The sequence below is a fragment of the Macaca thibetana genome, chromosome 16 (genome assembly GCF_024542745.1).
Source record: "Macaca thibetana thibetana isolate TM-01 chromosome 16, ASM2454274v1, whole genome shotgun sequence".
Lineage (NCBI taxonomy): Eukaryota > Metazoa > Chordata > Mammalia > Primates > Cercopithecidae > Macaca > Macaca thibetana.
Genome location: NC_065593.1, coordinates 15,787,520 through 15,815,387, shown reverse-complemented (window position 1 = coordinate 15,815,387; position 27,868 = coordinate 15,787,520). Strand labels below are relative to the sequence as shown.

Genomic DNA, 27,868 nt, shown 5'->3' with positions numbered 1-27,868 from the left:
GGAGAAGCAAGGCTGGAGGGGCAGGCTGTTTCTGCTATCTTTCCAGATAAAGTTCTTCTCTCGCCCTTGCAATGTGAGTCGTTACAGAGATGCACTTGGCAGGGGCTGATAACAGGTCACTTGGAGAGGCTCACTGTGGCCCATTTAATCTTGATAAACATGTACCCCTTGATTAGTGGGGCCTCTATTTTGTTGTTTTGAAATGGAGTCTCACTCTGTCACCCAGGCTGGAGTGAAGTGGCACAATCTCTGCTCACTGCAACCTTTGCCTCCCGGGTTCAAGTGATTCTCCTGCCTCAGTCCCCTGAGTAGCTGGGGTTACAGGTGCACACCACCATGCCCAGGTAATTTTGTAGTTTTAGTAGAGATGGGGTTTCAACATGTTGGCCAGGCTGGTCTCGAACTCCTGACCTCAAGTGATCCACCCACATCGACCTCCCAGAGTGCTGAGATTACAGGCGTGAGCTACCGCCTTGTTTTTATACACATTTTAAATCATTATCATCCATGAGGTGGGTATGATACTCCCATTCCACAGATGAAGAAACAGAGTCCCAGAGAATTTGGTGACTTGTCTAAGTCACATGGTATAAGATGTAGAGCAGGTAAGAAACTTGGGTTGACTATGCATTTATCAGTCCTTTTTCCTTCCCCTGTCCGACACCCCCACAACCCTCTTCCCTGCCCTCTGCCCAGAAGGGACCTCCAGGGCCTTACCCCAGGCGTGTGAGTTGGCAGGCAGGATGCCTGAGCCCCTCACACAGCAGTCGCACACCAGTGTCGCCCAGGTTGTTCTGCTGCAGGTCTAGCTCCATCAGGATGGGGCTGGTGCTGAGCATAGAGGCCAGGTCCTGGCAGCACCCAGATGTGAGGCCACAGCTGACCAGCCTGCAGGAAAGATACACAGCAGCCCAGGTCATTGTCCTGAGGGCTCGCTCTTCAGGGTAACTAGGGTCTGATCTTCCTTCCTAGCATCTGTGGCCTTTTGAGGGTCTGGGGTGACAAGCAGAGAAGATACAAACTAACCTGAGATTTTCACTTTCCTCTTGCAGCCACGGAACCCCTCAGGATGCCGGCACCCACCCTTTCTCAATCCTGTGTGGTTCACCTGATCCTGTCCCCTCACTGTGTCCACACTGATGAGTAACTTAGTCAATGTCCCCCTTGTACACCTGGGTCTGTCTTCTCTTTCCTTTTTCGTTTTTTTTGAGATGAGGTCTCGCTCTGTGTCCCAGGCCTCCCGAAGTGCTGGGGTTACAGGTGTGAGCCACCGCACCCGGCCAGGAGGGCCTTTTTAGAGGGCAAAATTAGCAACATACCCTTTTCCCAGCAGTTCTATTTTTTGAAAGTTAAGCTACAGATAATATGCTGGGTCTCAGGACGCATGGGGGGATGGTAACTGCTGCAGTTTACAGCAAACACTGGAGACAAGCTGGCTGCTCATAACAGGCAATGGACAAAAATGATGGTACATCCATGTAGTGAAATTCCACGCTGTGATTAAAAAGAACGATGTGACTTTGTATGTACTGATGTGGGACCGTCTCTAGCATATATTTTAACCGATAAAGCAAAGTGCAGGGCAGAGTTTGTGCTGTGCTAGCATTTATGCCAGAAAAGGGCTATGTATCTGCTGTATGTTGTATATGTGTAGGGCTCTCTCTGGGGGATCCCCTGTCTGGGGATCCTCTGCTCTTGGGGTCTCAGCCCTGCTTCTAGAACTGTTGGCTGCCCCAGCTGGGTCTGCTGAGACCCAGCTGCAGTCCAAGCTTGTAAATGTCACAAAGCGTTACAGGGCCTTTGCTAAGACAGGGGACTGGGAAAATGGAAAACCAGGCTTTGACGTCAGACCTGGCTTCAAATCCTGGTGCAGCTACTTCCTGGCTATGTGGCCTTGGGAAAATAATGAACCTCTCCGAGACCCAATCTTGTCTTCTGTAGATGTAGCGAGGATTCAATCTTACAAGTGTTACCGAGTTCCTAGCTGACCAGGGATCGCCGACCCCTGATGTTAGGATGGGATCCGCGTTGTCTCCCCTTCCCATCAACTCTGATCAGGGTTACTAAGTGGGGAAGCAGGCAGTGGCCCTGGGAAAGGGAGAGGTTTGGCCTTGGGAAGAAGGAAGGGACGTGTGATGTGTGAACAAGGATCTCGCGAGGTGTAAACAAGGATCTTTCAGGGCTTGGGCAGAAACAAAAGAAGACCCGAAGGCAGCCCTGAGCGGGTGCACGGAGGGGTATGTGTAACTTTGTGCATGGAGGGAGGAGGCCCAGCAGGACCAGGAGAGGGAACTATTCACTCTTGTTTCTTTTCTTCTCTTTTTTGAGAAGAAGTCTCGTTCTGTCGCCCAGGCTGGAGTGTAATGATGTGATTTCAGCTCACTGCAATGCCCACCTTCTGTGTTCAAGTGATTCTCCTGCCTCAGGCTCCCTGAGTAGCTGGGATTACAGGTTCCCACCATCATGCCTGGCTACTTTTTGTATTTTTAGTAGAGACGAGGTTTCACCATGTTGGCCAGGCTGGTCTCGAACTCCTGACCTCAAGTGATCCGCCTGCCTCGACCTCCCAAAGTGCTGGGATGACAGGCATGAGCCACTGCGCCCGGACTTGTTTCTACATGGTAGGGGGGGATGGCTCTGTCCCCTCGGATGAGATAGAAAATGGAATTCAGTGGACACCAGTGATTTCAGCTCTCCATGGCAGAACCCCAGAATGCCAAGTAAGAGGACCTGTTACTGGGCAGATCACAGCTGGTGGGAACAGGAGAGGGATAGAAAAACATTGCTGCAATCCTCATAGCTCTATGCAGTGGGCACTATTATCATCCTCCTCTGTGGCAGTCTGTGAAAATGGCCACAAATTCTGCCCCCTGTCCCCACCTTGCATTCATGCCCCTTGACTCAACTTGGCTTCTCTTGCCGTGTTTGGAGACTGGAGGCCCGCTCCCTCCGTCCAAGGGTGGACGAGCTTCCTCCCGAGCCTCTACTCCCTGGCTGAGATCCTGCAGGCTCCTCCCACTCCCACAAAGCAGGTCTCACCTTCTCTCTGCCCTTACCCTCCACCTGCCTCATGGTGGCAGGTGGTTCCCTCCACCTCCCCCTGCCCACCAAGAACAATTACTGCAGTCGCTGCAGCGTGCAGCACGGCCAACTCAGTCTCTGGCAAAGGTGTCTGGCTCCAGCATCCGTGAGCACATTGAAGCTCAGGTCCAGCACGGTCAGGTTCTGGTTGACTCTCAGCCCAGAGGCCAGGTCCTTGCAGTCCTCAGCTGTGAGGCCACAGCTGGCCAACCTGTGGAAGACACACACCCCCAGTCTTGAGGTTACTCACCTGTTGATTCAACAAACACCCATACGCACCCATTGATCACCTACTATGCGCCAGGCCTGTGGGCGAGGCAGAGGTTTAGAAAACCCTCCCAGGCCCCAGAAATGCACAGGGTACTTGGGGATAGACACAGAAACACATAGTTTTTCGATCCTTTTTGATTAAAAACCCTCCAATTTCCCCACCTTACTCAGAGTACAATTCAAGGTCCGTTTCCTGGTCTACAGGGCCCTGAGGACTTGGATCCTCATAATCTCTGTCCTCACCTTTTTTTTTTTTTTTTTTTTTTTTGAGACGGAGTCTCGCTCTGTCGCCCAGGCTGGAGTGCAGTGGCGCGATCTCGGCTCACTGCAAGCTCCGCCTCCCGGGTTCACGCCATTCTCCTGCCTCAGCCTCCCGAGTAGCTGGGACTACAGGCACCCGCCACAACACCTGGCTAATTTTTTGTATTTTTAGTAGAGATGGGGTTTCACTGTGTTAGCCAGGATGGTCTCGATCTCCTGACCTTGTGATTCACCCGCCTCGGCCTCCCAAAGTGCTGGGATTACAGGTGTGAGCCACCGCGCCCAGCCCTTACCTCTAATCTCTTTTAGCTCCATCCTCACTGCCCCTCTATCTATTCCTTCCACACCCCAGGCACAGTTCCACCTAAGGCCTCTGCACCTGCTGCTTCTGCTGCTGCTTCTGCCCGGAACAATCTTCTGGCACTGATAACTCATGGTTTGCTCCTCTACTTGCGTCAGGTCTTTGCTCAGAAGGAAGTCGCTTTGGTGACATCTTGCCTCATCTCTCCACTTAAAATTGAACACCTACCCCCCAGACTCCCTGCTTCTTTCTGCTTTACTTTTCTCTATAGCTCATGTCACTCACAATATATTTTACTTACTTATTTGGCTTCTTGTTCTCCCTCCCAACTAGAATGTCAGCTCCTGGAGGAAGGAATTTTGCCCATTTCCTTCCTTCCTTCCCTCCTTCCTTCCTTCCTTCCTCTCTTCCTGTTTCTCTCTCCTTCCTTCTTTCCTCTCTTCCTGTTTCTCTCCTTCCTTCCTTTCTCTCTCTCCCTTCCTTCCTTTCTTTTTTTCTCTCCTTCCTTCCTTCCCTCCCTCCCTACCTTCCTCCCTCGCTCTCTTCCTCTCTTTCTCTTTCTTTCCCTCCCTCCCTCCCTCTCCTCCCTCCCTCCCTTCCTTCCTCCCTCACTCCCTTCCTTCCTTCCTCCCTCACTCCCTTCCTTTCTCCCTTCCTTCGTGTGAGATGCAGTCTTGCTCTGTCACCCAGGCTGGAGTGCACTGGCATGATCTCAGCTCACTGCAACCTCTGTCCCCTGGGTTCAAGGGATTCTCCTGCCTCAGCCTCCTGAGTAGCTAGGACTACAGGTGCCAGCCACCACGCCTGGCTAAAAGGGTTTCGCCATGTTGGCCAGGCTCGTCTTGAACTCCTGATCTCAGGTGATCCACCCACCTCAGCCTCCCAAAGTGTTAGGATTACAGGCATGAGCCACCGTGCCCAGCCCCATTTTCATTGCTAGTCATATCCCAGTGCCCAGAGCAGGGTCTAGCATATAGTAGGTGCTTAGTAAGTATGTAGTAAATAAATGAATGAAATAGCATCAAAAGAGGGGTACGTCAGGTACAGCTGAAGGCAGAGGAATGAGTGATTGCCAAGGCAGGGAGGAAAAGGTGAGCCTTAAATGAGGGGTTCACTGAGGTGAGGGTGGAGGCAGGGGCACGTGTGGCTGGTAGGGCAGATGTGAATTCACAGCAGGCGGTTCATATAGTGATGTTGGCATAAAGGCTACTCAGGTAGAGAGAAAGTTTGAGGGTAAAGCTGGAAAATATCAAGACAGTGGTAGGTCTCGGATGTCATTATAAGATGTTTAGACCTATTTTCCTGTGGCAGTGATAAGCCCATGAAAGTTCTTGAGGACAGCAGTAACCTGGTCTCTACATTGCTTTAGAACAATCCCTGAGGGAGGCTGTAGTGAGCTGAGATCGTGCCACTGCACTCCAGCCTGGGTAACAGAGCGGGACTCTGTCTCAAAAAAAAAAAAAAAAAAAAAAGCAAGATCCCTGAGGGAGTGGAGGTGGCTGGGTGGGGAAAGGTGGGAGGCAAGGGCAGGGAGGATGAGCAATGGGGTCAGAGCAGCAACTTCGGGAGATGCCTCGAGTAGACCCTGTGGCACTCAGTGGAATCCAGGGAGGCCTCTAGGTTGGATTCAGAGTAGAAGCTGCTGTCACTTACTGAGAAGGTAGATGTGAGAACAGTGTCAGTTTCATCCGTGTACTACCAGGGTAGTTGCACAGGGCCCTGTGCTCAGAAGGACCCGGAACTGAAAGGGGTGTGAGGAGGACCCTTCTAGATTGGGGGATTAATGCTCTGTGGTGGCCATCTTGAATTTCTTAATCATTTTGTCCTTAAATTTGTGTCTCGTAGGTGAAGTCTGATGGGACCATGGGGCCTCAGCTCATAGGTGATGCCACCTCCTGCTACCTCCCTCCTTTCCTCGGGGTGAAACAGTTCTTGGCCATCCTGCATTTGAGTGTTGTGGGATCCCCACTCAACCTGCCCCTCAGCCCAGTGATTACTGCCACGCTTTATCGCTGGTAGGGGCTTGGATCAGGCATGGGTAGGTTGAGGTGGGGCATCCTAGGGTAGGGCCGGTGGCAGCCTTTCTCGATGTGGGCTGGCAGCATCATGGCACATTTGGTGATTTGGTGGGGGCCAGTCTCCCCCACCACTGATCTGGACAGGTAATGCATCCTGGCAATACCCTGGAGGGTCTCCCATCTGCTTTAGGCTGGGGTGGTGGCCCATGGGAAGGACAGATGTCTGGCTTGACATTTTACCCACTCTGGGCCATGGTGCCTGGGTCTGGTGACTTGTGGGAGAGGCAGCCTGCATCTGGTGGGCCATGTGCACATGCTCAGCTGTGGGGAGGCTTCCAGGCACCTTTGAGGGTCTGGACAATCACTGCTAGTGTCCCAGTGCCCAAGGGAATGCATCGTTAAATAGCAAATAAAAGACACTGGGATAGGTTGAGAGAGAAACTATGGAAGAAAGAAAAAGCTCTCTATCTTGGTACCTTTAACAGCACTTTCATCCTGACTTTTGAGCTAGGACACTGCATTTTCATTTTGTACTGGGTCCTGAAAATGATGCAGTTGGTTCTGAGAGGAGGAGCAGTTTGTTTTTAGTTAGGGAGGAGAGTCTAGGTAAGAATATGCTGAGTTTCAGGAGCCTCTGGGACATCCCCTCCAAAATCCCTGTCTCTCCTTGCTCTCACAAGACCTACTTTTCCCCTTTGTTTTTCTCTGACTTCCTTCTGGACTTTCCTATCCAACCAGGAATCCAAGGTCAGCTGTATTAAACACACATCCTGGCAAGGTGCGGTGACTCCCGCCTGTAATCCCAGCACTTCTGGAGGCCAAGGCAGGAGGATGGCTTGTGTCCAGGAGTTTGAGGCTGCACTGAGTCATGATCACACCACTGCACTCCAGCTTGGGTGATGGAGCGAAACCCCAATTCCCCCTGTCTCTCTTACACACAGACACACACACACACACACACACACACACAGATACAGACACACACACAGACACACAGACAGACACAGATACAGACACACACACACACACACACAGATACAGACACACACAGGCACACACAGACACACACAGACACACAGGCACACGCAGACACAGGCACACACACACACACACACACAGGCACACACACACAGACACACAGACACACACAGACACACATAGACACACACACACACAGACACAGGCACACACACACACAGACACACAGGCACACACACACAGACACACAGACACACACAGACACACATAGACACACACAGGCACACGCAGACACAGGCACACACACACACAGACACACATACACACACAGGCACACACACAGGCACACACACAGACACACAGACACACACAGGCACACACACAGACACACACAGGCACACACACAGACACACACAGACACACAGACACACAGACACACACACACACAGACACACAGACACACACAGGCACACAGAGACACACGCAGACAGACACACAGAGGCACACGCAGACATAGGCACACACACAGACACACAGACACACACAGACACACATCACAGACACATACACACACAGATACACACACACAGACACACACACACAGCCATATACAGACACACACACACACAGACACACATACAGACACACACGACATGACTCAGTATGTGGCATTGTAGAGCACTTGGCATTTTAGAGTGCACCAGGCCCTTGGTAATGTCTCCGTGGACAATCGCTGTCTTCCTTCTCTGCTCCCAACCCTGAGCTGCAGAATGTGGCCCAAGAAAGTCCAGACACAGCTGGCAGATGTGGCTCTGTGCTCACCGCCTGTGGCTGGCATCTCACAGCTGAGGGCCTACTTCCCAGATGGCTGTCTCCTGCCAGCTCACTCTCTCCCTGGGTGGTCAGTTTTACCCACCTGGCTTATCTGATTTCCTGCTTGTTGACAAGCTCATTTTCACTGGGCATGTTCCTGCCCCCAGGACTCATCTCAGCATAAACAAATGCATCTCTCTTGGGGCTTTATTCATTTTTGAACAAGTTACCATTACAAGCTGTGCTGTGTGGACTTCCCTCCTCCAGTCCTACCCATTCCCAAGCCCCAGTGAAGACACTTGGTATTGGACCTCTGTGAGGAGGCTGAGGCCATCTGACCCTGGGCAGTAGTGACCCCAGTGGGCAGATGAAGGGCACAGGCTTTGGGGCTAGAGAGAGACACGGGTTCAAATCTTGCCTCTGTCAGTTACAAGTTGAAGAGCATGGCAGATGTCTTTATCAAGTTTCAGTTCACTCATCAATATCATGGATCTGCCATGTCTGTTGTACCAGCTGGCTGCAAAGATCCAAGGAGATCATGTATGCCATGTTCTTAGGGAAGCCCCTGGCAGAAGGTTAGTGCTTAAAGGATGCTGCTGCTGTGGAAACCAAAACCCTCAATGTCCCTCCACCTCTCCGTCCTCAGCTGCCTGTGTCATCACATAGTCCTTTCTCTTCTGTCCCAGAGGAGGCCAAGGGTCCACCCTCATGTGTCTGATTCCACACCCTCTGTCTGGTCTCTCCCCTGACCTTGCTCTTTCCAGCATTCTTTTTTTGAGCTCTCCACCCCCACTCCCACCAATTTCTCCTTTGTCTGTGTAATGTGCTCAATTTTACATGCCATTAGTGAAAAAACCCTAGAATTCTTGACACCAGCTTACTCAATGTATTTCAAGATAAATCCAAAAGTGAAATAAGCCAGACATAGAAAGAAAAACACTACATGGTCTCACTTGTGGGTGAAATGTTAAAAAAGTAAAATACATACAAAGGAAGAATAAATGGTGGTTACCGGGGCGAGGAGGGGGAGGAAATGGGGAGATGCAGGTAAATAAAAACATAGAAATACAATCATTAGTTAGGGCTTTGCTTGTGGGTCTTGGGTAGTCCGGCATCCAAGCGTGTGTAAGGCTGTGCGTTCTTCCGTGTGGAGACGTTTTTACTGTGGGAAATAGTCACATTTGCCTGATCCAGATTTGGTAATCTTAGGCCACTTTTCTTTCTTTTTATGGTGCTACCCCCAGTGAGCCAGAATTAATCAGGCCCCGGCTTACCTCATACAGAGGAGGCAGGTGTTGGTGCTGGGTCATGCCCTCACTGAGTTGTGTCCGGCTCTCCCAGTGCTAACTATGTGAATTTGGAAAGTTGTTAATTTCTCTGAGCCTCTTAGGACAACTTAGGCACTAAGTACATAGCATACGTGATCCTAAGTACATAGCATACATGACCCGAAGTACATAGTACACGTGATCCTAAGTACATAGCATACGTGATCCTAAGTACCTAGCATACATGACCCTAAGTACATAGCATACGTGACCCTAAGTACATAGCATACATGACCCTAAGTATATAGCATACATGACCCTAAGTACATAGCATACGTGACCCTAAGTACACAGCATACATGACCCTAAGTATATAGCATACATGACCCTAAGTACATAGCATACATGATCCTAAGTACACAGCATACATGACCCTAAGTACATAGCACACATGATCTCCTTTGACTTTGTAGCCACCTTGTGCAATAGACATGGTAAATCCATGTTATTAATGAATAAACTGAAACTTGCTAAAGAAACCTACCCATAGTTTTCAATCTGTAACTGTTAGAGGCAAGATTTGAACTGTGTGTATCTGGCTCCAGGAAATATCTTTCCCCAGCCCATTCTTTAGATATAGAAAATGGAAATAATTGTCCCTGCTCTGCCATTTTTGCAGGGTGTTTTTTGGAAGGCCCAAGGAATTAATGGATATGGAGGTGTTTGGGTTTGAGATAGTGAAATTCTATGCCAATGTAAAAAGAGTACATTGAAGATTGGTGTCTTCCTACTGGGGTGTGAAGTTTGAGGTAGAACCAGGATTCCTTAGTCCTACTCAAAAGCATTGTTACTGGACTCTGGTGGTTCTCCTTGGATAGGTCTTAGGAGTGGGTAGAGCAGCTTCATGGATACAGAAAGTCACAGCACGAGGCTGGGCTTGCCTCCTTACTCTGCCTGCTCAACTTCTCCCACTGTAACTCCTTTTCAATGAGCAATCTCTTGATTGCTTTCCTTTTTTGCAATCTCCCTTCTCTCAATCTCTTATCACTTTCTTTTCTTCAATTTCCTTAGAATGTAGCTTAGATTCCATGATCCTTCATTGGCAGTATCCCTGAATTTCTTACCCTCTGACCTTCCATCACATTCCTCTGGCTAACCCTGAATTCTGCTATCTTCCCACTCTCCACCCCAACTCCCACCTGTGCAACAGGGAATGTGGCTGCCATCTGGAATCATAACCACGACCCTCACATGGGCCACAGAAATGCCTGACAGGCAGAGATCTCACACTCTATTATAGCCATTTGAAGATCTTGCCTTTTCCAAACATCCAGCACCTCAACCCTCACACTCACTCCTAGCAGACAACTGAATTCCTATTTCTCAGACAAAAATGAAGCCATCAGATGGGAACCTCTCAGCTTCTCAGAGTGAAACCTATGTTCCTACTTCTCTCTTCCCTGTCCTCATCTCCCCTCCTGTTACAGTAAAGGAGACATTTCCTCCCTCTTCCAAGGCCAATCTTTCTCCTCCCTCCTCCCTCTGAAGATAGAGAGTCATCAATGATTCCTTCTCCTTCTTGTGTCTTTTATCACTCCTCCTCCACCGATTCTCAAACTGAGATCTTTTCCTTCTTAAATGCAAGTAAGCAGATGGACAGACACATACATTTACTCAGCCCACCATCCCCTCTGCTTTAGTGCTTTCCTCCTTTTCAGTATCAAAGTCTTTGAAAAAAGTGTATTTGAGATCTCATTTTTTAACCTCTTTCTCCCTCTTTAATCCACTCCAGTCTGCATTCTGGCCTCTTCATGCCACGTAAGCTACTTCTCCTGAGGTTATTCATGACTTTCCTATCACTAATCCTATGGACAAATTTCAGTACTTATCTTACTTGACCTCCCAGCAGCAGTAGCCCCTGCTGACCTCCTTGAGACCTTCTGCTCTGTTGGGTTCCATGACGCCTCTTTCCTGGTGTCCCTTTCATCTCTGTGGCCCCTCCCTCCTTCTCAGGCTTGTTTGTCGGCTCTTCTTTGGCCATTAAATACTGGGGTGGGGGTGTTCCCCAGGCTTGACATGCAATCTTATTTTTGCCTGTGAATTTTAGAATCAGCTTGTCCATTTCTGCAAAAATGGCAGCTGGGATTGTGTTGAATCTGTACATCAGTTTGGGGGGTATTGTCATTTTAATAATATCAAGTCTTCCGATCTATGAACACGGGACATCTTTTCATTTGTTTAGGTCTTATATGATTTCTTTCAACCATTTTTTGTAGTTCCCTGTGTACAAGCTTTCTTTTGTTAAATTTATTGTTTTCCTAATTTAATTTTTGGATTGTTCACTGCTAGTGTATAGCAGTACAACGAATTTTTGTATATTGATCTTGTTTCCTGAAACCTTGCTGAAATTGTAGTTTTTTTTTCTTTCTTTTTCAAGAGGGTCTCCCTTTGTCACCCAGGTTGGAGTGCAGTGGCACAATCTCAGCTCATTGCTACCTCTGCCTACCAGGCTGAAGCAATTCTCCTACCTCAGCCTCCTGAGTAGCTGGGACTATAGGAGTGTGCCACCACGCCTGGCTAATTTTTTGTAGTTTTGGTAGAGACAGGGTTTTGCCACGTTACCCAGGCTGGTCTTGAACTCCGGAACTCAAGCGATCCACCCACCTCAGCCTCCCAAAGTGCTGAGATTACAGGGCATGAGCCACCACACCTGGCCCTAATTTGAGTATTTGTAGATTCCTTAGGATTTTCTACATACAACGTCATGTCACCTGCAAATAATAGTTTACTTTCTTTTCAATCTGGAAGCCGTTAATTTCATTTTCTTGCTTAATTGCTCTGGATGGAACCTTGAGTACAATGTTGAATAGAAATGGCAAGAACAGACATCTTTGTCTTATTCCTAATCTTAGGGGGAAAGCACTCAGTCATCCACCATTAAGTATAATGTTAGCTGTGGGTTTTTCACTGGTAACAACTTTATCAGGTTGATAAAGTTCCCTTTTATTTCTAGTTTGCTGAGTGTTTTCAATATGAAAAGGTGTTAGATTTTGTCAGATGCTTTTTTTTTGTCTTTGAGATAACCATTGGTTTGTGTTCTTTGTTCTATTAACATCTTGCATTACATTGATCAATTTTCTTAGGTTAAACTCAATTTGTATTCTTGGGATAAATCCCCTTTGGTCATGGTCTACAATCCTTTTTATATATTGCCAGTATTTTGTTATGTAATTTTGCATATATATCCATAAAGGATGTTGGCTTGTAGATTTTTTTTCTCTTGTGATGCTTCTGGTTATCTTAGTCTAATTTTGGTATCAGGGTAATATTGGTCTCATAGAACAAATTGGCATGTGTTCTCTTTTCTGCTATTTTTGGAAGAGTTTGAAAAGATAAGTGTTAATTCTTCCTTAAATATTTGGTAGAATTCACCAGTAAAGCCATCTGGGCCTGGATTTTGTTTCACAGAAAGTTTTTAACTTACTAATTCAATATCTGTGTTTGTTACAAGTCTATTAAGATTTTGTATTTCTTCTTAAGTCAGTTTAGGTATTTGTGTCTTTCTGGAAGTTGGCCCATTCCATCTGGGTTATCTAATTTGTTGGCTTACAATATTTCATAATTTTCACTTATAATCCTTTTATTTCTGGAAGTTCAGTTTTGATACCCCATCTTTTATTTCTGATTTTAGTAATCTGAATCTGCTTACTTTTAATTTTAATCTAGCTAAAAGGTGTCAAATTTTGTTGGTATTTTTAAAGAACTAACGTTTAGTTTCATTGGTTTTCTGTATTGTTTTCTATTCTCTGTTTCATTTATCTCTACTCTAGTCTTTATTATTTCTTTCCCCCTGCTTGCTTTTGGTTTTGTTTGCTTTTTAAAAAAATTTCTTTACTAACATGAAAGACTCAAGGAAAACAAATTCTTAAAGTGTAAGTTTAGGTTACTGCTTTGAGATTTCTCCACTTCTTCTTCTCTTCCTTCTTCAATAGATTTTATTTTTTAGAGTAGTTTTAGGTTCACAGTAAAACTGAGCAAAAAGTACAGAGTTCCCATATACTCCCTGTCCCTGCATCCCTCATACAATCTTTCCCACAATTGACATGCTGTACCACACTAGTACATTGTGGTGACATTTGTTACAACTGGTAGACTGACATGGACACATCATCACCCGAAGTCCATAGTTTACATTAGGGCTCACTTTTGGTGGTGTCCATTCTATGGATTTTGATTGCTGTAAAATTATACGTATGCACGATTATAGTATATAGAATAGTTTCACTGCCCTAGAACTCTTCTGTGCTCTATTAATTCCTCCCTTCCCCCAAGCCCTGGAAACCACTAATGTTTTTTACTATCTCCTTGTTTTTGCCTCTTCCAGAATGTCATACAGTTGGAATCATACAGCATGTAGCCTTTTCAGATTGGCTTCTTTTAGTAACATGCATTTAAAGTTTCTCCATATCTTTTTGTAGCTTGATAGCTTCTTTCTTTTTAGCATTGATTAATAGTCCACTGTCTGTTTGTACCACAATTTATGAGTCCATTCACTTTCTGAAGGACAGCTTGCTTCCAAGTTTTAGCAATGATGAACAAGGCTGCCATAAACATTCACGTGCAGGTTTTGGCGTGGACAGAGGTATTCAATTCATTTTGGTAAATATCAAGGAGTGCGATTGCCGGATCCTATGGTAAAAGTATATTTTGTTTTGTAGAAAACTGCTAGACTGTATTCCAAAGGGGCTGTCTCATTTTACATTCCCACCAGCAATGAATGAGAGTTCCTGTTGTTCCACATCCTCACCAGCATTTGGTATTGTCAGTGTTTTGGATTTTGGCCATTCTGATAAGTGTGTAGTGGTATCTTTTCATTTTTTCATTAATTAAAAAAACTTTTGTAGAGATAAGATCTGTCTCTGTTGCCCAGCTTGAAGTGCAGTGGCATAATCACAGCTCACTGCAGTGTTGAATTCCTGGGCTCAAGTGATCCTCCCGTCTCAGCCTCCCAAGTAGTTATGACAACAGGCACACATCATTCTCAACTAATTTTTTATTTTATGTTTTTGTAGAGACAGGGTCTCTGTATGTTGCCCAGGCTGGTCTCAAACTCCTGGCCTAAGGCAATCGTCCTGCCTTGGCCTTCCAAAGCTTTGGGATTATAGGCATGGGCCATCATGTCTGGCTCTATCTTTCCTTTTTTTGTTGTTTTAAATAGAGGCATTTATAACTATAAATTTCCCTTTAAGCACTGCATTAACTGCATCCAATACATTTTGGCATGTTGTGATTTTGCTTTCATCCCTCTCAAAGTATTTTCTAATTTCCTTTGTGATTTCTTCTTTGGCCCTTGGTTATTTAGGAGTGTGGTTTTAATTTCAGTGTATTTATGAACTCCTCAACTTTCCTTCTATTGTTGATTTCTAATTTCATTTTATCATGGTCAGAGGATATACTCTGTATGATTTCAGTCCTTGCAAATTTGTTGAGATTTGTTTTATGGGGCAATCTTATCTTTGGATAGAGCTTTATTTGATACCTATTTGGCATGTCCAGTTGGATACCTTGAAAGGATCTTGAAATCAGCAAGCACAAGATCACACTCATGACGCTCCACCCCCCAAATCACTTTTCTTTTCGTATTCCCCATCTTAATGAAGATGCCACTATCCCATGAGCTGCTTTGGTCAGAAACCTAAAATCATCCTTGATATCTTCCTCTTCCTTTTTTCCCTAAATTCAATCCATCACTGAGCCTAGTTGATTTTACTTTTGCAGCTCTCTTACATCTAGCCACTTTGTTCCATATCCATTGCCAATACCATAGTCCAAGCTATGACTGTCTGTTACAAAAAGTACTATAATTTTCCTTAGTCTAAGCTATCACCATCTTTGCAGGGACTACTGCAATTTTCTTACTAATTGGTTTCCCAACCTCTACTTTTGCACTCTTCCAATCCATCTTTCATGTTGCAGTCAGTTTCTATTTTGAAAATGTACTGATCTTGTCAACCTTCTGCTTAAAATTCCACACCATCAGGAAAAGACCCCAAATCCAACATGGCGCCCAAACCTTGCATAGTCTGGTTCCTGCTGGTATCTGTGGCCTTATCTCACTCCTTTGCTATCTGCCCTCCAGCCACACTGGCCTGCTTTCAATTCCTTGACTGCCTCATCCTGCCTTCTGCACAGAGCCTTTGTATGTGCTTATTCTCTTTTCCTGGAATTTTTCCTTCCTGCTTCGCTTAGTTAAATCCTCTGTATTCTTCAGACCTCCCTCAAACCTCACTTTATGAAGGAATTTTTTTTTTTTTATGAGCCAGAAATCCTACCTGTGTTTACTAAAGTCACCCTGGCCAGAGAGGGCCTCAACGAATATTTGATAAATACAAACACAAATCCCTCAGCCCAGACTCAGCTTCCGCCTTGGATCTCTTCCCCATCCCTGCTTCAGAACAGAATCCAGGTCAGACTCACCGCAGGGTCTCCAGGAGGCAGCGAGGGCGTCTCAGGGTCTTACAAAGACTCTTCACTGCAGAGTGGCTCAGCGAGTTTCCACTTAGGTCCAGCTCCTTCAGGTTTCTGGTGACCTTGAAGACGGAGAAGAGAATCTCCCAGTAGGCATCCGTGACTGGGACCCACCTGAACCTGAGGGGGAGAGAGGACAGGAGAGATGTGATGTGTCTGGCAGGGATTTGAGGTGCCCAGCTCTGCACAACACAATTGGGCTTTGTCCTCCTGAGCACCAGGCCACAGCGGGTAGTGCCATCTCCAGGACTGACCAGCCTCCCTGCCTGTCCGCCCCCGTCACCCAGGGCTAGGTCCCTCTCCTCCATGTGGCTCCTCATTCTACAGCCCTTACCATAGCACACTGAAGTGTTCATCTTGTATGTCTGTTTCCACCTCAGTCTGGGAGTTCTTTGAGGGCAGGGACAGACATTTGTCTTTTTTTTTTTTTTTTTTTTTTTTTAATCTGCACTGCTCAGCATAGGGCCTGGCTTCTGTGCTGGGCACTGCAGATAACAAAACAATTTTTCATTAAAAAATTTGACAGCCTTCCTCCCTTTGATGCAGACACACCTGTGTTCCTCTGGCACAGACATTCTGGAGTCCCAGTGCCCAGGAAAGAAGATGGGAGGCAGGAGCAGAGCCTGGGAGAGATGGCCTGAGGAAGGTGTTGTCATGGAAGACTGTGTATGATCATATGCACTACTGTCCAGGTTGGCTCACAGGGGACCCGATCCCCTTCCCAGGATAACAAGATCATGGAGAGGGTCTGCAGGAGAGAGACGGCTGTGGGGAGCGCCCTAGGAGGGAATATTTGCAGCCTGAGGGGAGGGGATGATGGGCTTTGTCTGAGAGTGTTAGAGTGGACTCCGACTCACGGGATTTCATTTAATCGATCTGTTTTCACACACTACTTTGATGACCTCATCTACCTCCAAGGCTTCGACTACTCAAAGCTCTATTCCAAGTTTCAGACTGAGTTTTCTATTTTCTGGCCGGATATCCCCACCTCGACATCCCAGTAATTCTTTGATCTAATTTGTCCCAACAAATCCCCAACCTTAATTCATCTTTCTCCGTAAGTCTGCAGAGCCATGTGGGGGAAAGCAGCAGAGGCAAAGAGCTGCCTGCACGTGGGCTCTGCTCCTCTGTGCCTCACTCCATCTCCTCAGCTGCAAAAAGAGGACAGCAACAGCACCTGCTGCAGAGGGGTATGTGAGAATTAAAAGCTACTACAGAGTATCCCAAAAGTCCTAGAGCAGTTTTAAGTTGTAATAACTGTGGAAGTACAAGTACTACAAACATACAGAAAAAGCCAGCTGAGTGCAGTGGCTCTTGCCTGTAATCCCAGTACTTTAGGAGGTAGAGGCAGGGAGATCGATTGAGCCCAGGAGTTTGGGACCAATCTGGGCAACATAGTAAGATCCTGTTTCTACAGAAAACTAAAAAAATTAGCCGACGTGGTGGTGTGCACCTGTAGTCCCAGCTACTTAGGAGGCTGAGGCAGGAGAATGGCTTGAACCTGGGAGGCCAAGGTTGCAGTGGGGTATGGTCATGCCACCGCACTATTCCTGGGAGACACAGCGAGATCTCATCTCAGACACACACCCACACAGACACATACACACAGACACGCACACACACACACACACACACACACGAAGAAAAGCCATAAATGAAAGTTTATTTGAATTTCTTTTACATTTAGTTTTGTGAAACTTGAAAAATACATTTTAAATGTTTTATTTCTGTCAGCATTTGCCATCCTTAATCAAGGTGACTGGGAAAAAAATAAAAATTTATATTTGAAAATGCACAATGCTTAATCACACGCCGAATACCTGGAACCTCCCATCCTGCCATCTTCATTTCTTTAATATCTCTGGTTGGTTCTCCTCTTCCTTCCCACAGCCCTTGGCCAACCTCCACCCTTTCTTCCTGAACTTTCTTGTTTGTTTATAGTAGACGTCTTATTCTTCTGTCTGCCTAGACTAGCCGATTCAGTTCCTTGAAAATTCCTCCTCCCGCTTGCGGCTGAAGCCTCTGACTTTCCCATGGCATTCTCTTAAGGCTCCACTTGCTCCCGCCCATCCCAAACTCTCTTCTCTGGCCTGGTGTTCTTGGTTCCCTTTGCCCATCCCAGCCCCCATCCCCTGGCCAGCCACCATCTGGCCTCTGTCTGTAGCTGCTTGGAACTCTTCGAAGGTTTCCCATCTGTCCACTGCTACTTGCAGTACCTGTATCCAGGTCCTTTAAAACCTACCTCACATTTATAACCATGAACAACTAGAAACAGCTTACAATGGCCAAGAACAGGAGAATGGTCAAATCAGCCATGGCACTTTCCCTATGGAATAGCATGAGGTCATTCAAAATGGTGTTGTATCAGACTACTTAAAAATATATGAAGGGCTGGGCATGGTGGCTCATGCCTGTGACCCTAGCACTTTGGAAGGCGGAGGCAGGAGGATCATTTGAGGTCAGAAGTTCGAGAACAGCCTGGCCAACATGGTGAAACCCCGTTTCTACTAAAAAGACAAAAAAATTAGCTGCGTGTGGTGGCGCGTGCCTGTAATCCCAGCTACTCTGGAGGCTGAGGCACGAGAATTGCTTGAATCTGGGAGGCAGAGGTTGCAGTGAGCCCAGATCGTGCCACTGCATTCCAGCCCAGTGACAGAGCGAGACTGTCTATCTGTCTCTCTCTCTGTATCTCTCTCTCTCTCTACACACACACACACACACACACACACACACACACACACATATATGTATATGAAAGGCTGGGCATGGTGGCTCACGCCTATGATCCCAGCACTTTGGGATGTCCAGGTGAGCAGACTGAGCCCAGGAGTTTGAGACCAGCTTGGTTAACGTAGCGAAACCCAATCTCTATACAAAAAATTTACAAAAATTCTCATTGCATGTTGGCATGCTCCTATAGTCTCAGCTTCTAGGGAGGCTGAGGTAAGAGGATCCTTTAAGCCTGGGTGGTCCAGGCTACAGTGAGCTGTGATTGCACCACTGCACTCCAGCCTCGGTGACAGAGCGAGACTCTGTCTCAGACAACAACAAACCAAAAAAAAAAAAAAAAAAACCAAAACCCACACCCACACACAAGAAGATAGCCTTGATATATGAAGAAAATAAAACTGACTATAAAATAAAATGTACAATATGGTTTGATTTCGCCATGGAAATGTACATAGAAAAAAGACTGGGGTTCTTACAATTGACCACTAATTTTTTTTTTTTTTTTTTTTTTGAGACTGAGTTTTGCTTTTTTGCCCAGGCTGGAGTGAAGTGGCACAATCTCAGCTCACTGCAACGTCTGCCCCTGAATGGTCAAGCGATTCTCCTGCCTCAGCCTCCCGAGGAGCAGCTGGGATTACAGGTGCCTGACACCATGCTCGGCTAATTTATGTATTTTTAGTAGAAACGGGGTTTCACCATGTTGGCCAGGCTGGTGTCGAACTCCTGATCTCAGGTGATCCACCTGCCTCGGCCTCCCAAAGTACTGGGATTACAGGTGTGAGCCACCACACCTGGCCAATTTTTAATGATAGTCATTTCATTTCAGAGTCCTAGAATTCTGGTTAATACTACTTTTCATCTTTTTGCTTATGTACGTATCTTTTCTTTTTTTTTTTTTTTTTTTTTTTTGAGACAGAGTCTGGCTCTGTTGCCCAGGCTAGAGTTCAGTATTGCAATCTCGGCTGATTGGAAACTCTGTCTCCCAGATTCAAGTGATCCTCATGCCTCAGCCTCCCTAATAGCTGGGATTACAGGCATGTGCCACCATGCCCAGATAATTTTTGTATTTTTTAGTAGAGATGGGGTTTTGCCATGTTGGCCAGGCTGGTCTCGAACTCCTGGCCTCAAGTGATCCAACTGCTTCGGCCTCCCAAAGTGCTGGAATTACAGGTGGAAGCACTTCACCCAGCCTACACATCTTTTTTTTTTTTTCCCCATAATGAACATGAATTTTATTGTGAGAAAAAGTTTTAAAAATTTGAATATGAAGACCCACATCAAACATTTCTTCCTCTGAGAATCTTTATTGTCCACTCATGTGATCACTCCCTTGGGCCACCACAGTACCTTGTCCATACCTCTACTGTTGTAGGCACCATTCTCTCTTGTCATTAAATGAATGTTTGTCTTCTCCCCTATTGTTTGAGCTCCTTAAGGCAGGTATTGTGCTTTTTAATCTGTGATCTGTAGGGCCTGGCATAGAATCAGTGCTGAATAAATACTTATGGAATGAATCCTCTAAAGCAGGACATAGACACATACCAATACCATGTGATCGATACTGCGACAGAGGTCGGGGAACTGGGATGGGGAAGTTCTCAGGGTTGCCGGGCTGGAGAATGGTTAGAGGAAGCTGCTCTTACACAACCAGAGGGTGGGTTTCAGGCTGAGTGCCTGGGGCAATGGTGGCACCATGGTCACAAATAATTATGAAGTCAGTTTTGCAGGGAAAAGTAGGAAACTCTTTCTGTGAGCTGCTGGGGAAGATCTCAGGGCCAATGTCATTGTCATTGAGAGGGTTCCTGAAGCAGCTGGAGGAGCAATTTCTCCGAGAGAATGAATGCCCAGAGAGAGGAGCAGGGGTAGGGGGTCTGCCTGATCCTTGGGGAGTGTGGGGGTAGCTAAGGTCAGTAGGAAGGGGGGAGCACGTCCAGGAGAGAAGGTGGACGGTCATTCTAAGAGTAGAAGGAGAGGTGTAGACATGGCGGCGCCCAGTGGCCTCTCCAGAAGCAAGCAAGGCTTGCCCCACAGCCGGGCACTGCAGAGGGGCTTACGTGGACAGAGCATGGTGGTCAGATTGGGTAGTTAGAAGTCACTGGCGACCCTGATCCTTTAGCCACCCCCGCCCCTGCCCAGGCTCAGGGAGCATGCCTCTGGTGCTCAGGTCACTCGGGCTTATGGACCGACAGAGGAGCTGGAGACATGGGTATTTTGGGTACTCACAGGACCATCCCGATGGGGCTCCATGCTGGTCTGTGCTGCCTGCCCTCAATCAGTTGAAGCTTCTTCACGTGGCGGCAGAATTGAATGCAGAAAGTGCACACCAGGAGCTCCATGTCTGTTTCCACACACATGCCCATTTCTTGGAAATCGGCCATCATTTGTGTCAGGAACGTTTTGTTCTGAGTCTCGTACAAACAGTGGAGGAAGTCCAGAGAGTGTGGCTGTAGCAGGGGCCGCAGGGACGGGACCCACTGCATCAGGTTCCTCCCTTGAGACAGCCGGCAGTTAAAGATGTTCTCCATCGCTCTCTTCCCTTCATCACTTAACAGGCCCAATAGGAAACGTGTGGTTGGTGCCCCAAACAGGCCATGTGTTCCATACGCTTCTAGCAACTTTTCCAAATCTATGATGCAATTAGCATGTTTACCTCTCCCCTTCTTATCCTCCAAGGCATAGGACATTGCTGCAAAGAACTCCTGGAAACAGAGGTGAATGAAGCTGTAGCTCAGAGGGATGGGATGCTCTTGAAGAATACCCATCTTTAAGAGGGTAGAGATGATGGCCCCATCTAACTCATGCTTCCTGAGGTCATCTCGGCTGAAAAGGGTCTTTTTTTGCCAGATGCCCTCAGCAGCCAGAGAGCAGATGTCCCCGAGCTGGGGACCCAATGGCTGAGCTTGGAGAGCCTGGGAAAGGTAATGCAGACAGAGGGTCGTGGTGGTCTTGGAGGTCAGTGTGAGTTCTTCCTTCCACTTCATCTGCTCCATCAGGCAGGTGCAGGCCAGCCAGGACACCCAGGGCACGAGACATAGGGCCCAGAGCTCTTTGTTTGATTTGATCAACCCAAAGGCTTTAATTGCTTGCCTTTCATCTGTGAAATATTTGTAGAAATATTCCCTCCTGCTGGACTCAGAGAACCCCAGGACCTCTACCCAGCGTGCCTGCTCCAAAGAAGGAATGAGGTTCTGCAGAGCTGTGGTCCGAGCCGTGATCAGGAAGGATGCCTCGGGAAGTATGGTTTTCCCCAGCAAACTGCCCAGCAGTGCATCCGCCGGCTGCGGCTGGCTCCAGTGCAGACAGAGCTCGGAACTCGACTCCTGCAAGACCCATCTTGGCTCATCCACACCGTCGAGGATGAAGAGCAGCCGCTCTGGCCTGGACAGGATCTGTCTAATGGGAGCCTGAGCGGCTGGCCAGTCTTTCCCGATGAGTTCAGCGAGACTCACCACCTTGCACTGGGCCAGCTCTCTGCAGCTGAAGTAGAAGACATGCTGGAAGCGGTCCCCATACAGCTGGCCTCTCCCCCAGGCTTCCCTCACCTGCCTGGCCAGTGTTGACTTCCCAATTCCAGCAGCCCCCTGCAGTATGACTACGTGAGGTTCTTGGATATCCAGGCCTGGGCCAAATAAGTCTCTGATCTCAATTAAACGTCCTCGATCTTCCTCCACATCCTCCTCCGCATCATGAGGCCAGCTTCCCTTGACCAGCGGCTTATGGCTTCTGGGGTGAGGTCTTTGTAGAAGCAGCAGCTGTGTGAAATTTTGGTTCAAATCCTCATTTTTCCAGGACCATGTGGAACAGAGGCTCTCTCTCGCAGAAGGCTCCCATGGGTGGTGGTGGGGCTGTAGGCTGGTATGCACCTGTGGGGGCGTTCCTACTGCTGCCTCCCATGGAGACCTGCCTTTCTCTGATTCCTCTCTCTCTCTTTCTCTGATTCCTAAGTAAGGGAGGGAAAGAAGGAACATAAAGGTAGAGGATAGAAGAATGAGTGAATTAATTAAACAACTGTTTTAGGCACCTATTCCAAGCCACACACTGCGCTGGCTGCAGACACTGCTATGTTCTCGCCATGTGGCGGAAGGAGCATGTGCTTTGCGGTAGAAGATCCCAGTTCAAGTCTTGACTCAACCAAGTCACCCTCCCTGAATGACTTTCCTTCACTGAATATTTATCAAGGGCTTACTATGTGCCAGGTGCTGCTACAGGGGCTGGGGATAAAGAGTGAACAAAACAGACAAAACTCTCTGTCCTCACTAAGCATGTGATGCTGGCCATTAGCCCCTGTGAGCCTCAGTTTTCTCATCCGTAAGCTGGGGGTTGTAGGAGGTCATGGAGTTGTGGAGGAGATACCAGAGTGTGTAGCAGATGCTGACAGCATCCCCTGAGCACCCACTGTTGCGGTACCTGCCAACCGTGTCCCTCGGCAACAGCTGTGGTCATCTGTCTGAGGGCTCTTTCTCTGCCTGTAAGCCAGGCAGGCCAGAAATACTGGGGGATAGTTCTCCAGTCCAGGAGATGCCCTTAGTGGATGACAGATGGGGGTCCCTTGCCCCCAGTGCAGATAACACTCAGGTGTGTTCTCACAGTCTCCCAGACATCCGCAGCAGCATGGAGCCTGCAGATGCAATGACATTCATAGGCTCAAAGTAAAGGGATGGGGAAAAATCCACCAAGCAAATGGGAAACAAACAAAAGCATGGACTGCCATTCTAATCTCAGACCAAACTTCAAATCAACAACATTCAACAAAGACAAAGAAAGGCATTACATAATAATAAAGGGTTCAATTCACCAAGAAGACTTAACTATTTTTTTTTTTCTTGAGACGGAGTCTCGCTCTGTCGCCCAGGCTGGAGTGCAGTGGTGCAATCTCGGCTCGCTGCAAGCTCCGCCTCCTGGGTTCACTCCATTCTCCTGCCTCAGCCTCCCATGTAGCTGGGACTACAGGCCCAGCACTAGGCCCGGCTAATTTTTTATATTTTTAGTAGAGTCGGAGTTTCACCGTGTTAGCCAGGATGGTCTCGATCTCCTGACCTCGTGATCCACCTGTCTCCGCCTCCCAAAGTGCTGGGATTACAGGCGTTTGAGCCACCGCGCCCAGCCAACTTAACTATTATGAATATATATGCACCTAATACAGGAGCACCCAGATTCATAAGACAAGTTCTAAGAGACTGATGAAGAGACTTAGATAACCATATAGTACTAATGGGAGACTTCAACACTCACTGACAGTATTGAACAGATCATCAAGGCAGAATACTAACAAAGATATTTGGGACCTAAATTCGACACTTGACCAAATGGGCCTAACAGACATCTACAGAACTCTCCACCTCAAACAACAGAATATATATTCTTCTCATTTGCGCATGGCATATACTGTAAAATCAACCACACAATCTGCCATAAAAAGTTCTCAGTAAATTTAAAAAAAAACACAAATCATATCAGCCACACTCTTGGACCACTGCACAATTAAAAAAAATCAATACAAAGAAGATAGCTCAAAACCATACAATTCATAGAAATTAAACAACCTGCTCCTGAGTGGTGTTTGGGTAAACAATGAAATTAAGGCAGAAATAAAAAAATTCTTTGAAACCAGTGAGAACAAAGATACAATATACCAAATCTTTGGGACACAGATAAAACGATGTTAAGAGGAAAGTTTATAGCAGTAAATGCCCATATCAAAAAGTTAGAAAAATCTCCAATTAGCAACCTAACATCACAAATAGAAGAATTAGAAAAACAATAGCAAATCAATCCCAAAGCTAGCAGAAGACAAGAAATAACCAAAATCAGAGCTGAACTGAATGAAACTGAGATGGAAAAAACCATACAAAAGATCAACAAAACCAAAAGTTCATTCTTTGGAAGAAGAAATAAGACCGATAGTCCACTAGCTAGACTAATAAAGAAAAAAAAAGGTAGAAGATCCAAATAAACACAACAAGAAATGACAAAGAGGACATTACCACCGACCCCACAGAACCCTCAGAGACTATTATGAACACCTCTATACACAGAAATTAGAAAAACCTACAAGAAATAAATTCCTAAGACTGAACTAGGAAGAAATTAAAACTCTGAACAGAGCAATAATGAGTTCTAAAATGGAATCAGTAACAAAAATTCTAACAACCAGAAAAGGCCAGGACCAGATAGATTCACAGCTGAATTCTACCAGACATATAAAGAAGAGCTGGTACAATTTCTACTGAAATTATTCCAAAAAATTGAGGAGAAGGGCACTCCTTTTGAACATATGTGCAAAAATCTTCAGCAAAATACTAGCAAACTGAATCCAGCAGCACATCAAAAAGCGAATTCACCACAACCAGATAGGTTTTATCTCTGGGATGTATGTTTGATTCAACATATGCAAATCAAGAAATATGATCCATCACATAAACAGAAGTAAAAAAGCCCCCACATGATCATCTCAATAGATGCAGAAAAGGCATTTGATAAAATTCAACATCCTTTAATGTTAAAACTCTCAACAAATTAGACATTGAAGGAGTATACCTCAAAATAATAAGGTCCATTTATGACAAAACCACAGCCAACATCATACTGAATGGGCAAAAGCTGGAAGTATTCTCCTTGAGAACCAGAACAAGACAAGGATGCTCATTCTCACCATCTATTCAACATAGTACTAGAAGTCCTACCCAGAGCAATCAGGTAAGAGAAAGAAGTAAAAGACATCCAAATAGGAAGAAAGGAAGACAAAGTATCTCTGTTTGCAGATGTTATGATTTTACACCTAGAAAACCTTCTAGTCTCTGCCCCATATCTGCTAGATCTGATAAACAACTTCAGCAAAGTTTCAGGATGCAAAATCAATTTCTTCTATTGGGTAATAAGTATTATGTAACATTGTGCAATGTTGGTGCATTTCCATAAACCAACAACATCCAAGCTGACTGCCAAATCAAGAATGCAATCCCATTCACAATAGCCACAAAAAAGTACTTAGGAATACATCTAACCAGGATTGTGAAAGGTCTCTATAGCAAGAACTACAAAACACTGCTGGAAGAAATCAGAGATGACACACAAAGGGAAAACATTCCATGCTCATGAATAGGAATAATCAATATTGTCAAAATGGCCATACTACTCCAAGCAATTTACAGATTCAATGCTATTCCTATCAAACAACCAATGACATTCTTCACATAATTAGAAAAAGAATTCTAAAATTAATATGGAACCAAAAGAGAGCCCAAATAGCCAAAGCAATTCTAAGTAAAAAATAACAAATCTGGAGGCATCATATTACCTATTTTTAAACTATACTACAAGGCTACAGTAATCAAAACAGCATGCTACTGGTACAAAAGCAGACACACAGACCAATGGAACAGAATAAAATGCCCAAAAATAAAGCTGTATACCTACAACCATCTGATCTTTGATAATGTTGACAAAAACAAGCAATGGGGAAAGGATTCCCTACTCAATAAGTGATGCTGAGATAACTGGCTAGCCATATGCAGAAGATTGAAACTGGACCCCTTCCTTATACAATACACAAAGATCAATGGAAGATGGATGAAAGGCTTAAATATAAAACCTAGAACTTTAAAAACCCTGAAGAAAACCTAGGAAATACCATTCTGAACCTAGGTCCTGGCAAAAATTTCATGAGGAAGATGCCAAAAGCAATTGCAACGAAAACGAAAATTGACAAATGGGACCTAATTAAACTAAAGAACTTCCGCACAGCAAAAGAAACTACCCACAAAGTAAATAGACAACCCACAGAATGGGAGAAAATATTTGCAAACTACCCATCTGACAAAGTTGGAATATCCAGAATCTATAAGGAACTTAAACAAGTCAAAAACAATCCCATTAAAAAGTGGACAAACGGCTGGGCGTGGTGGCTCATGCCTGTAATCCCAGCACTTTGGGGACTGAGGTGGGCAGATCACTTGAGGTCAGGAATTCGAGACCAGCCTGGCCAACAGGCCATCTCCACTAAAAAATACAAAAATTAGCCGGGTGTGATGGTGCACACCTGTAATCCCAGCTACTTGGGAGGCTGAGGCAGGAGAATCCCTTGAGCCTGGGAGGGGGAAGGTTGCAGTGAGCAGAGATCGCACCACTGCACTCCAGCTTGGATGACAGTGCGAGACTGTCTAAAAAAAAAAAAGTGGACAAAGGACGCTGATAGATACTTCAAAAGAAGACATACACATGACCAACAGCATATGAAAAAATGCTCAACATCACTTATTAGAAAAATGCAAATCAAATCCACAATGAGATACTATTGCACACCAGTCAGAATGGCTGTAACTAAGAAGTCAAAAAATAACGGATGTTGGTGAGATTGCAGAGAAACAGGAACGCTTATACACTGCTGGTAAGAATGTAAATTAGTTCAGCCACTGTGGAAAGCAATTTGGCGATTTCCCAAAGAACTCTGAACTACCATTCAATCTAGCAATCCCATTATTGGGTATATACCCAAAGGAGTGTAAATCATTCTACCATAAAGATGCATGCACATGTATGTTCATTGCAGCACTAGTCACAATAGCACCACTATGGAATCAACCATAGACTGGTTAAAGAAAATGTGGCACATTTGCACATGGAATACTACACAGCCATAAAAAAGAATGAGCTCATGCCTTTGCAGCAACTTGGATGGAGCTGGAGAGCATTATAAGCAAACTAACACAGGAACAGAAAACCAAATACTGCATGTTCTCATTCATAAGTTAGGGCTAAACATTGAGTACACATGGACACAAAAAAAGGAACAATAGATACCGTGACCTTTTGAGGGTGAAGAGTGGGAGGGTAAGGATTAAAAAACTGCTGAGCCAGGTGCCGTGGCTCACGCCTGTAATCCCAGCACTTTGGGAAGCTGAGGCGGGCAGATCCTGAGGTCAGGAGATTGAGACCATCCTGGCTAACACGGTGAAACCCCATCTCTACTAAAAAGACAAAAAATTAGCGGGGCGTGGTGGTGGGCGCCTGTAGTCCCAGCTACTCGGGAGGCTGAGGCAGGAGAATGGTGTGAACTCGGGAGGCAGAGCTTGCAGTGAGTGGAGATCATGCCACTGCACTCCAGCCTGGGCGACAGAGCGAGACTCCGTCTCAAACCAAACAAACAAAACAAAAAAACAAAAACAAAAACTACCTAAAAGGTACCATGCTTATTACCAGGGTGACAAGATAATTTGTACAGCAAACACTTGTGACACATAATTTACCTATGTAACAAACCTGCACATGTGTTTCTGAAACTAAAAGTTTTTTTTTTTTTTCAAAGTTCCCTATTTGAAGAATTCCCTTAGAATTTCGAATCAGGGTAAAACGTATTTCCCTTGCATTGGTCTTTTCTATTAACAGGTATTATGTAACCCATTATATTTCCCCTTTTGCCAGTGTTGCTAGAATGTCCACAACCCATGGAACCTTTATTTATAGCACTGAGTTAGTCTTTGTGGTTTTCATACTTGTTTTTTTCACTTTTAAAGTTATTGTATTTTTATGCTTCTGTAGATGGCTCTGATGTCTTTATATTCTTCCTTTCTTCCTTCTTTTCTGTTTTTCAGTTTTAATTATCTTTACTGTTTATTTGGGTT

At 45.9% G+C, this 27,868-nt stretch overlaps 3 protein-coding genes across 6 annotated transcripts in view; all 3 read right to left on the bottom strand.

Moving 5' to 3' along the window:
• Window positions 1–27,868, bottom strand: part of LOC126939805 (uncharacterized) — a 910,157-nt gene that overhangs the window by 42,635 nt on the left and 839,654 nt on the right. The gene's annotated exons all lie outside the window — the stretch shown is intronic.
• DERL2 (derlin 2) overlaps window positions 1–27,868 on the bottom strand; it is a 434,214-nt gene that overhangs the window by 68,391 nt on the left and 337,955 nt on the right. The gene's annotated exons all lie outside the window — the stretch shown is intronic.
• The window catches only part of NLRP1 (NLR family pyrin domain containing 1), a 56,565-nt gene that overhangs the window by 23,439 nt on the left and 5,258 nt on the right, over window positions 1–27,868 (bottom strand). For 2 of the 3 annotated variants that reach the window (XM_050765197.1, XM_050765198.1), the window contains exons 4-7: window positions 20,472–22,188; window positions 15,468–15,638; window positions 3,122–3,292; window positions 718–888 (exon numbers count right to left, since the gene is read on the bottom strand). In XM_050765197.1, coding sequence (XP_050621154.1) covers window positions 718–888; window positions 3,122–3,292; window positions 15,468–15,638; window positions 20,472–22,188 — 2,230 coding nt within the window. The remainder of the gene's footprint in view (window positions 1–717; window positions 889–3,121; window positions 3,293–15,467; window positions 15,639–20,471; window positions 22,189–27,868) is intronic. The other variant, XM_050765199.1, reaches the window with a different exon arrangement.